The 11,802-nt window shown below is 44.9% G+C and overlaps 1 protein-coding gene across 1 annotated transcript in view; it reads right to left on the reverse strand.

Moving 5' to 3' along the window:
* Positions 1 to 10,649, reverse strand: part of LOC122181084 (cytochrome P450 2J2) — an 11,161-nt gene extending 512 nt beyond the window's left edge. Inside the window, exons 1-10 of the mRNA XM_042873300.1 lie at positions 10,500 to 10,649; positions 8,820 to 8,982; positions 8,071 to 8,211; positions 6,114 to 6,274; positions 5,263 to 5,439; positions 4,761 to 4,896; positions 4,070 to 4,257; positions 3,013 to 3,151; positions 2,311 to 2,401; positions 1 to 6 (exon numbers count right to left, since the gene is read on the reverse strand). The exon at positions 1 to 6 is cut by the window's left edge and continues 137 nt beyond it. Coding sequence (XP_042729234.1) covers positions 1 to 6; positions 2,311 to 2,401; positions 3,013 to 3,151; positions 4,070 to 4,257; positions 4,761 to 4,896; positions 5,263 to 5,439; positions 6,114 to 6,274; positions 8,071 to 8,211; positions 8,820 to 8,982; positions 10,500 to 10,649 — 1,352 coding nt within the window. The remainder of the gene's footprint in view (positions 7 to 2,310; positions 2,402 to 3,012; positions 3,152 to 4,069; positions 4,258 to 4,760; positions 4,897 to 5,262; positions 5,440 to 6,113; positions 6,275 to 8,070; positions 8,212 to 8,819; positions 8,983 to 10,499) is intronic.
* Positions 10,650 to 11,802: the final 1,153 nt, after the last annotated feature.

Consider the following 11,802-nt stretch of genomic DNA (forward strand, 5'->3'; position numbering starts at 1 on the left):
CGGCAGCTGTGGCAGAATGGATTTGTCCGGATGAAGGCGCTGCTCGGGGGCTCACGAGTGCCGTTGCGCAGCGAAGCTGCTGCGGTCCTATGATCAACTTTAAGAAGTTCAACCTTTTCGTGCAACCTGAAGCGTTCCCCTGCACTCACATGGGATGCTCCGCTCTTAAGTTAAACACCATTATGCCTTTTTTTTTTTTTTTTTTTTTTTTTTTTTTTTTTTGTCGAGATCTTTCAATTATAGCTTTTCGATGTAGGTAAAGGAAGATTGCAACCATTTATTCCCTCTCAGAGGGAAGCGTGAGTATATAAGGTTTCGTTAAGGTAAGAGGGAAAGTCGATATGAGGGAATAGAACAGCTTGTGTTTGCTCACGCCGTGCAAATAAAAGAGCTGTACCCATGCTCCAGAGGTCAGACTAGAAATGGAGAGAAGTCACTGTCCGCTCCAGAATGGCCTTAGAAATTCCATACGTGAAAAAAACAAAATTCCACAGATATGTCTTCTGTATCAGGAATAAAATAAACGTGCCTGTAACAGAGAAAAGTTAATTAAAAACGCAATAGGATGAGAGTTAGGAGTGCATGAATACCGGCATGGGATGTGCAGAGGACTCTCCCCTGCGGCGCAGATCTGTCACTGCACAGCAACTGCGCGGTAGCACAGCGCTTGCCTGGGAAGGCGTCCAAGCCCAGTGGAAATGAAGCCTGATGCAACCCTGTTTTCCCGTTAGCTATCCACTATCCTACGAGAGCACGCGTAGAAAAGTCACTTACGAAAGGTCAGAGGGAGAAATAGAAAGAAAAAAATATATATTTCTCGCAAATATATTGCAAACAAGAGCAGATAGGAGGCAGCATGGGCTTTTGAAGTATTAAATTTGAGTTGCAGACTTGGAATAATCTTCAAGAGAGACCCTCACATGGGCAGAAGAGAATGACCATCAACCACAGCCCAGCGCTGTGCTGTGGAAATGGCCCTGACCTGTGTTGGAGGCAGATCTTGGGACTTCCCACCAAGCAGCTTCCCTTGATAACTGTTTTCAAGGTTGAAGCACAGGAAGAGTAAAATTTCATCCAAAATCTGTGGTGAACACCTTGAGAGCTGCAGCCCCTCCCACAGAACCAGGCTGATGCATTAGTGGCACAACAATGAGGCCACGCATCCCACTGGTTTTAAGGCTTTATTGCTCTCTCTCACTTTTTTTTAAAGTTTTAATAACAATATTAAAAGCTAAAATAACTTTTGTTACTTATAGACGTTAACTGTATAATATATAAGGGTTGCTTCAAAAGTAGTGCCTCCTGCCTTATGTCAGCCCCTGACAACAGAGGCAGCTGTTGGTGGTATGGCAGTAGAGGTTGGACCTTCCCACCAATACAGTTATTTTCATTGCAGTAGTTCATTCAGATGGCAGCAGAGGGGCAGTCTGCCAAAGTGGCATCTGAGATGAAAGCACATACAAAGCAAAGGTGTATCACTGAATTCCTCTTCATTCAGTGCAGCCCAGGCCAGTCAAAAGTTTGGACACCCATGGGCCAGCCCATAAGATGCTTCTACCATCTTATTTAAATTTCTATATACATATGGAAGGGGAAAAAAAAAAGAAAGGATGTTTATGTTTCCTCTGCAATGTATTATATTTAGGTATTGACTTCCCATTGCAAAGCAGAAACAGTGCTTTGTGGGGAAACACACACTGCACCAACCCTGAGGTCAGGATCTGCGCTGGCAGCTAGCTATCCACTAAAGCAATGGGTATGAGCCTAGATCTCATATGTGCAGACAGCCACCCCTAGTGAGCAGGAAGGCCCCCAGACACACAGCCCATGGCCATTCACTGTGCAGCAGCATTGAGTTTTAGCGATTGCAAGGTCTCTGGGTGATGAATGTACCCGCTATAGAAGAGACACAGCAAGCACAAGCATGCCCATGGCTTACACCTGACAGCCACTTCCTTGGTGTTGCTGAGGGTGAAAATGAAGCAATAAGGCTTTTGAATTCATGTATTTTATCAAACTGATCAGGGAAAGGAGTAGGAGCACAAGGGGATGGGGGGAGGTGTGTGTCCCAGTGGTTGTCCTCACTGAGGTGTGCAGAATGCAGCCCTCCTGCCCTCCCCCCTGTCCACACACCACACAGGGCTGCTGGCTGTGAGGAGTCCCAGCACTGCAGCCTGCAACCTAATGGGACAGCTGAGAAGGGAATGCTTTCCATCTTGCCCTCAGCAGCGAGGCAGGGCGCAGAGTTGGAAGGGCTTGGGGCAGCGCGTGAGGCTGATTGTGAAGGCAAAGCTCAGCACAGTGGCAGACGGAGCCTGGAAGGTGAATTTCTGCAGCAGGGAAGTGAAGAAGATGAAGAGCTCAGTCCTGGCCAACTGCTCACCAGGACAGGCACGCTTGCCTGGAAGAGGAGCAAAGAAAACCACACTCAGTCCAGAGTTTAAGCATCACCCTTAATTGCTGTTCTCACAGAAGGGAGGGTGTTGTGCAAGGGGGTAGATGGGTTCATTGGTGCCATGGGACAGAGAGAAGGACAGTGCTTGCAGACCAAGGGCACTGGCCTGGGGTCTCTGCAGCCTCCAGGCTCCTTTCACCCATGCTGCATTGTAAAGGCTGCAGGAGCTTTTCTTCCTAGCAAGGTTAGGTGGCAATGTTCACCCACACATCGTGCAGAACACATCCCCAGAAGTTCCCAGCTCAGCAGAGAGATGAAACCGTTCGGATAAGCAAAGGGGGGACACTCAAAAGGAAAAAAAAAAAAAAAAAAAGAAAAAAAAAAAAGCACCCATTTACCCAACTCACGCAGAAGGAAAAAGCCTTGTTTTTCATCCTGCAATAACAAATTGATCTCCCTCCTGCCCACAGCAGTCAATATTAACTACTAGGGGATTTTCACTGTGGGAAATGCCAGGCATGAGCTGCTATCAGACTGGGAACAGTTCTTCCCTACTCCAATGTTGTGAAGAAAAGGCATTACAAAAAGCAAAACCATCTCCCCATTCATCTTCTTACCTGCAGAGAAGGGCAGGAAAGCCTCCCGCCTCCTGTACTGGCCGTTCTCCAGGAAGTGTTCAGGATTAAAGGTGTCTGGAGTCTCCCACACGTTTTCGTCAAACATTATTGAAGTCAGGCTGGTCATCAGCGTGGTACCCTGGAAGGGTGGGGGAAACAAGAGGTTCCATGAAGAGCCAACATGCTGCCAGCCTGGGTTACTATTAGCTCTTTTCTACACACATGAACCAAGATACTTCATTTTTTTTAAACACACAAAATGTTTTTCCAAACCAACATAGTTGAATGAGGGCAAAAGCCTGCAGGACTGTTCACTTCAATGTGCCACTGTCCACCTCCATCCTGCTGATCCATACCTTGTGCTGCTGTTAGTGGTGATGTTAATATGAATTCACTTTTAAATCAATCAAGTTGTCTTATCATAGGGATTGAAAACAACTTAACCAAGTAATTGTCAATCAACCTGCTTTACTTTACTTTTTATTAAAACTGTATCTGGTTTACCTTCCTATCTTCCATTAGGAGAAATTAAAAAAATGCTCTAATCAATGCTCAGCAAAATGCCCAGAACTTTTAATTTTTAATTTGCCAAGAAGCAACTGATCATGTCTGTGCAAGAGACTCAATCTATCCAAATCTCATATTTGCTTTCATAATGTCAGAACAGTGTACATTCATCAATAACTATTACTTGGCATTTATCAAGGGCTATTTTAATAGATGTTCTCTAATACTCTGTGGAATTAACAAATCCAAACTGTTCGCTTTCCTGTGTTTCTTGGACCTCTGCTTCCAAAATTCATGCAAGTCATCTGTAAAACCTGAGAGATAAGCCTTGAAGAAAAATATGAAAGCGATGGCCAACAAAATAGAATCTCACAGTTCTCTTCCATAGAAAGGCGAGATCCAAACAGCCCTACAGCATCTGCCAGGACTACTCCACAGATGAGAGATGTTGCAAGATGCTGCAGGTTGGTGCCTCCAAGTGAGGTTTGGGATGGGGGCTGTGGAGACCCCACACTGACAGGGTGAGGGGAGAGCTGTGTCCTGGGCATACCTTGGGCACGTGGAAGCCAGCCAAGGTGGTGTCATTGGTGGACATCCTGGGCACTCCCAATGGCACAATGTTGCCCATTCGCAGCACCTCGCTCAGCACTGCACTGGTGTAAGGCATGTGCTCCTTGTCTTCCATGGTGGGCTGGCGGCACTGGCCAATCACAGCATCAATTTCAAGCTGCACTTTCTCTACAGAAACAAAAAATATATATACATATACATATATGTGCTCAAAAACTTCTGAATGAGAAAGCCAGGCCACAGGCACATCTGTTACAAGAAGGAAGGGCAGCAAGGTCTTGTACTAAGGTGAGGGATGGGCTGCTCAGATGTAATAACAGTAGGTGCAGAAAAAGCAAAAAGAATTCACTTACCTCAGGAAGGCTCACACAGTCCCTGAATAGGCAGAGAACTCAAACAAGATGCTCTCACCTCCTCTGCCAACCCTTAAGTGAGGTCTGGGAAAGAGTGGCTCCTGGCTCCACTCTTTCAAGTCACTCAGGTACATTGCATGCACCTGAGCTCCCCTGTGTTTGCCCTGCCTTCCCACCAGGTGCTCAATCAGTGGTTCAAGCAGTGACTTAGCATTTCCACTGCACATGGCCTGTGTGGTGAGCCTACAAACAACTCAGTTTTCTGTTTCACTTATCTGGTTTCGGGCTATGTGATGAAGGACCCATCAGTGGCCCTACCCTGAATGTGGGGATACACAGCCATGTAGAGCAGAGCCCAACGGATGGCAGTTGCTGTTGTCTCTGTCCCAGTCAAGAAGAGGTCCAGTGTGGAGCAGAGCAGATTTTCCTCATGGAAATAGGAGTTGGTGTCATCCTTAAACTTACATAAAAAAAAAAGACAGTAGAAGTGCTTATTAGGGAGGGGATGCTTTCAAAAACCCAACCCAAAACCAAAACACCCTCCTGCAAATTCTCATAGGAACATGAATAAGTTCCCCGAGAGCCCTCCTATGCCAGTTGACAGAATGAGAAATAGAAGATAAAGTTTAAATGCTTCCAAATGAAAAAAATATATATGAAAATTGATGCGTTTTCAAAGCGATCAAACTCCTGCTGCTGCTAAAAAGTCTGACATGAAAGAGGTAAGGAAGGAAAAAGCTCTTCTAACAAAATTGCCTTGAGTCTTGTCTGCTCGTTTTGGTGATCAAGCTTTAAGTGGCCTTAGGTATTTCCCTCTCACCTTTTCTATTTCCTTTAAGTAACAGTCAATGTAATCTCCCAAGTCAGACTGGTCCAAGTTCTCCTTGTGTTTTGCAATCACTCCCCTCACAAAACGCTGAAGTTTCTCCCAGTGCCTGAAGATTTTCCTGAAAGGCCCTGGTAGCCATCTCATTATCAGAGGGAAAGCATTATACAGCTGGTGAGAAATCAAACAGAGCACAAAAGCACTTACTGGGGTGAAAAAAGGTCAGGTCTCACAGTTGAGATTGTAGTACAAATTGTTAGTTCCACTTGCTCAAAGGATAAATCAGTTTTGAGATGAAGGTCAATTAAGTCAATGAGGAGGAGCCCACTGGTGTTGGGGTTGGCAGGGACCAATTTGTCCAGTCCAAGGTGTGTGGCAATACAGAAGCTATGGCAGCTCCCAGAGCCATCTATTTTGGTAATAAACTTAGGATCTCATTCATCTTGTCACACAATACAAGCAGTGCAGAATTTGGTTGGGAAAGTGGTAGAAGGGAGGAGATGGGAATTTTGACTAAGTGCTACTGTTTTCTTTTTGTGGAAATGTAGATGTTTAAAAGGTATTTTTTTCTTTCTTTCATTGCTCTTCTGTTCTGCTTGGTACAAGGTTGACTTTACAATCCCACAATCTTTTTTCCTCCATGTGCCTCAATCATTTTAACTCGCTTGCTTTCTTGATGGATTTAATGGATTAACCCAGCCCCATGTAAATTAATACCCATGGTCATTTCTCTTACAACACGACTCTTTTTCTACAGGGAAAAGCAGATTACTTCAGTACCTTAGAAACTCATTTCCAAGCACTTACATGGAGCTGAAATTACAAAAGCAGCAGTCTGGTTTTACCTGGCCCCAGAAGCTTCCTATCAGCAGCAGTGTTTCTGCGAGCAAGTGCAGTAATTCCTGGAAGTTGCTGTCGTGGTAGTCGAAGCGGTTTCCAAAAGTTATGGAACAGATAATATTTGAAACAGCACTATTAATTTTGTAATGAGGGTCAAACGGTTGCCCTGAGGGGAACAAAATGAAAACCGTGAGGCTTGGTCTTTAATCTCAGATATAGCACTCTGTACACAACAGATGTGAAAATGGGGTAAGGCCTCACCTACTACCTACTCATGGTGATGCTGAGACTTCACCCTTGTCTTGGGATCCCCACTACCTCTAAAAGCTGGGTGCTGTGTGCCCCAGCATCCTTTCTCCGAGGACATCCCCTTACATCTAGGCTGTGGCAGACCCCAGTGTTAGTACAGAGCTTCTGAAACAGGATCTGAGCCTTTTCCCAGTGGTAACAAGTAGTTATGGCTGTTGGGTTTGTTTGCTCCAACTCGTCATTGGCGTCCATCAAACACCAAGAGAAGGTCCCTCCAAACCTTTGCCTGGGGCAGAAAACTTAAGACCAATCACATTGCAAATATGTCATTGTATTGGCCTTTGGCCGCACATCACGAGGAATTCAAGCAGGAAAATCCAGCAATAGCTCACATGGCCAACGGACATGAATCATAGAATCATAGAATCATAGAATCACCAAGGTTGGAAAAGACCTAAAAGATCACCCAGTCCAACCGTTCACCTATTCCCAATAGCTCCCACTAAACCATGTCCCTCAACACAACATCCAGTCTTCCCTTGAACACCCCCAGGCTCAGTGACTCCACCACCTCCCTGGGCAGTCCATTCCAGTGCCTGACCACCCTTTCTGAAAAGTAATACTTCCTCATGTCCAGCCTGAATCTCCCCTGCCGTAGCTTGAAACCATTCCCTCTGGTCCTAATGATGCACGTTGGCTCCTAAAGGATCAAAGCGTGGCGTGATGCTCATCACATCTGCTTTCCTCAAGAGAGCTATCGAGCAGAGGCTACCATCTCCCAGGGCACATTTAGAAAGCCCACATCACTACTTGCCGTGACAGGAGAGATTAATATCTGTAATGAGTCCAGCATGGCTCTGAGCTGTGCCGGCGCAGTGGGGAGCATCATGTTGAGATGCAAGGCACCATGCACAGCACTGCTCATCTCTCCACTCTGAGAAAGTAATTAAGCTGGGCTGGTGCTCAGATACTGGAGTGATGGACAAGATCACTATTTGTCATTACTAATGGGAAGAAAGGCCTGAAACTGCAGCTTAATTAGTTTATTGATTAGGACTATAAAGGACTATAATCAATTGGCAACATGAAGTATTTGGCCTGTTCAGAGCAACTGCAATTAAAATGGAGCAAGTTCAGTATATAATTTCACAATTCCTATTTAGATCTTTCTTGTTTACTATATATAGCTCCATAGAATTAGCTAAACCCCATCTGCTTCTATTTAAAGCTGAAGTGCTACATCACCCATATACCAACATACAAATTATTCTTACTAATATCTCTCTGGCACTTCTTAAAAGCCGGACCATAAAAGAGCAAAGCACACGCTTCATCTGTGCATGATACAAAAGGAAAGCCTGACTAAACAAGTTTTAAAATACTTTGCAAAGCCAAGGACAAGCAGAGGTTAACGGAGCCTCTGAGCGAATGTGCTTGATATCATGAGAGCTGCATTTCTGCCTTTGCAGCTATAGAAAGGGCTTTCTTAGACACATAAACATACCGATTTTAATAAGCACCGAGTATACATTCGTTTAATTCTAATTAGGAAGAATTGAAATGGCAGGCCTAAAAAGCACAATCTGGAAACCTAAGATAGAGATTTGTGCTACTGCGGAGTTGCTCTGCATATTAGGAGTCACACTGGTGTGAATTCATCTGGTAAGAGGCTGTTGAAAGCTCTGGGCACAGTGCTGCCCAAGGACCGCCTACCCTTCTCTTCCTCCATTGCCTCCACGAGGTACTGGCTCTCTTCTTGCACTTTTGACTCAAAACTGACCACAGTGTTTTTCAGCGTCGCTAAGACAAACTTTCTCTGTTGCCTCCATATGTGCCCATTTGAGGATATGAGACCTGTAGAAAAACAGACAAACAAAAGCTAGCTCTGTGTGGAACGTGAGTGACAGGATTCAGAAATGGCAATCGGTCTTAAAAACCCCAAACCAAAGCAAGTAAGAACAGCAGACATTGGGAAGCTATAGCTTCGCCTGGGAATTAAAATTCAAGGGTAATTGGCTTATGCTAAATATCTAGCTTTATGGATTTTCTTCTTTGTCACTTTGCGTGGGAAAAAAAGGTGTAAGCCAAAATACTCTGAGTACGATCACGCTGCTGGCAGAGCTGCTGCAGGAGCAGCAGAACCCGCCTCTGGAGCTACGTGTAGCCAGGGAAAGAAAGTAAAGGGGAGATAAATCCAAGGGGAACACTGTTCAAGGGGCACTGGACAGCCTGCATTTGTTTCTTGTCTTTCACCTGACTCAACACATCACGTTGATCCCCGTGTTATCCCTAAATCCCAGACAGATTCAAATATATACCTGTGAGATTAGGCTGAGTTCAGTTCTTGTCTTCCTCTACAACAGGCTTTTATTGGCACAGTTACTGAGGGCTGAATTCAGCCTCCTTCACTCTAATTGTTATCATTGCAAATAGATTGCCAAAATCTTGGAAGCTGTACTTACCAAAGCCTCTAAAAATTTCTTGGAGAAGTGGAATATGCGGCCGATCTGCAAATATTTCAGCCTGGTGGACAAGAGCTTCTCTCACCATTTGGTACCCACTGACTACCACAAAAGTCAGACCTCCGAACTGCACGCTGAAGATGTTCCCATACCTTGCAGTAAGCTGAAAGAGAGTCCATTACTCTCTGAGGGCAAGAAGACGGACAAGACCTGGGATCTAACTTTGAGTTTAGTTCCACTTGGAGCATTGGGTTGGGCTTAAGAAAAATCCAAACCCAAGTCTTCCACAGGTCCCACCCAACCTAAACTATTCTGCAAAGGCTGGAGATGGCATAAGAAATATTATAAGTGAATATAAGTGAACTGTGGTGTGGCAGGGATGATTTGCATGTTGTCTTTTACCAGGTTGTTGTGACAATTTAACTTGAACCCAAGGACTTTTTGACTGATGGGCACCTGCTCCTTCCCTCTTCTTCACTGAAAGAGTGAAGGAGGAGAAGGCTCCACCTGGGTCACTGAGACCAGGCTCTTGCTGTTGAAAGCAAGGCACAACACAGTCTATTTCACCAACTTTGTTTAAAGTAGTGAGATTTCTTGCTCCAGCTGTCACAGTTAGAAAGTGGCTCCAACTGCTGATGCTCAGAAAACTTCCTCTAATTTTAAGCCTGAATGCATTTATAGCCAATTTATAGCCATTTTCCTTGCATGGACATTGCTAGCATTAGCCTCTCCTCTTCAGCATTTAGCTCCCTGATGTATAAGGGCAGAGGACAATTATATCCTCTCTTGGGTCCTCATTTGCCAAGGAATTCAATGTGCATGCTCCTTAGTGTGACTCTGCAGGAGAGGACATGCATGGTCACCCTGAACTCACATGATGGCTACTGAAATGAGCCTGGGATCACATGGGCAGCTCTGCCAGTGCTTGCATGCAGATGAATGTGATTAATTTTATTAGTAATAATTATAAATGTTAAAATGACCTGAACATACTCTGTTCCCTTGGGGATACCCCTGCTAATGGCTTGGGTAGATGAGATGGGGTCCTCTTTTAAATTGAAGCAAGAGACTAAAAGTCAATCACCAAAAAGAAACTTGCAACCAGCATGTCATAACCTTACCTCCCACTCTCTCAGACAAGGTACTCCACATGTATCAATTACCACTGTTGTTGGCTTTGGTGGGAGTCAAAGAAACCTTTCTAAAGTTATCACTGCCTCTTCCTGTGACACAGAAGAAGCCACAGAGGTGTTTAACTTTGGACCTTAGTCTTTCTTTCAGATGTAATGGTGCAAATTGCAGATCTTTGGGCACAGACAACAACAATACAATTTTCAGAGGCGAAGTTCCTTGTTCAAAGTTTGTTTCCCACTATCCCTCACCCATCCTGACCCATAGCCTCCAAACCCTTCCTGGGCTGAAGCACACAATGATTGTTTTGAAATGGGAAGAAAAAGGAGGAACATGCAGACTTTCCTCTGGTACAAATTCCCTTCTGATGAAACTGTCCAACTCCTTTGGAAGAGGGGATGGCGGTAAGGAATAAACCCAATAGTTGCCTACATTGTTATTATACAGCTTGTAAAGCAGAACTAGCCTCCGTTTTGCCTTTGATAGGTGACAAAAACCACTGAAAATGTACAATATTAATAGTAGGAGAAATGTCCATGAAGATCTTACCTTCTGCATCTCAAGATGGAGAGGTTGCCTTAAATCCACGATGGTTCCCACAAGAGGAAATAGCTGTGGCCCTGGAGGGAAATTTCTGGGACGCCTCTTCCTCACAAAGTCAATAATCAAAAGAAGCATGACAAGAACCGCCAAGAGCATCGAAGCGTTCAGCTTTTCCAACTGGGAAATGGGCCAAAAGCGAAACTCCATGTTGGTTGACGAACTCCCGGTTTTTCGTCCCAGGAAAGCACGTGATGCTGGTGTTAAACTTGCTGAAACAGGAGTAAGGACGGACTAGTGAAGAAAAATAACGAGGATGCCCATGGCTCACTGGGACAGGACTCACCACGGGCAAGCTGCTTTGCATAGACAGCTTGTGCCCAGTGCAATCTTTCAAACCTTTGGCTTTACATCTCGGTCAAGGACCTAATTTCCTTATAGAAGAAAATTCCTCCCCTCCGCCCTTAACAAGGAGCTCCTTTATACAGACACCTAACCGGGATTAGAAGCATTACAAACATTTGAGGTTAAGAGAAAGCAGCTTACTGTCACGGAGTTAACTAGATCAATCCATGCCCATGACAGGGGGGCAGTAGGCCCCTGGGCCCCCCTGGCCCCGCGAAATAGGAAGGAAAACGGAAAGGGGGTAGGAAGATGGGAGCTGGGCTCAAGAAAGGGAAAAGAAACAGCGGCGATGATCTATGGAGGAAAACTTATTTTACTGTGATATCAGAATGCAAGATAACACAATATAATACAATCTACTTGAAATTGAGACTAATAAACCAAATAAAATAGGAAAGAGAGAGAGTTCCTGAGACCAGACAAACCTGAAAAGCTTGGAACGGCAAGGAAAGCACCCTCCAGCACCCACTGCAAGGCAGTAAGAGACCGCCCAACTAGGAAGGGCCAGATCCCATGACTTCTATGGCGTGCTGGAACAGGTACCTGGAATTGGAGCATTAACACTTTAACTTCCAGTGCACTACATGGTGTTATGATGTGGAACACCGAAAACCAAAAATCACAAAGCCATGACACTCACTTAGCTAATTACATATGGTGGGCATTGCATAAATTAAAAAGTGTAAGGCATCTGAGGTGATGGACAGCATGCAAGTTGCCAAGGGGCTGATCCTGTTAAGCTCTAAGCACTGTCTGGGAAGGCCTAGATGCCTTCAGCACCCACCAAAGCCTGCTCAGCTTTGCTGGAGTCAGGTGAAGTTCGGACAAGGGAAGCACTGTGAGAGCTCTAGGCTCAACTTAGATGAGAGTTATAGGAGCTTAATTCTGAGAGTGAGAACACAGGCTC

This window comes from Lagopus leucura, unplaced genomic scaffold (genome assembly GCF_019238085.1).
Source record: "Lagopus leucura isolate 7727_CA_CO unplaced genomic scaffold, USGS_WTPT01 Super-Scaffold_100009, whole genome shotgun sequence".
Taxonomy (NCBI): domain Eukaryota; kingdom Metazoa; phylum Chordata; class Aves; order Galliformes; family Phasianidae; genus Lagopus; species Lagopus leucura.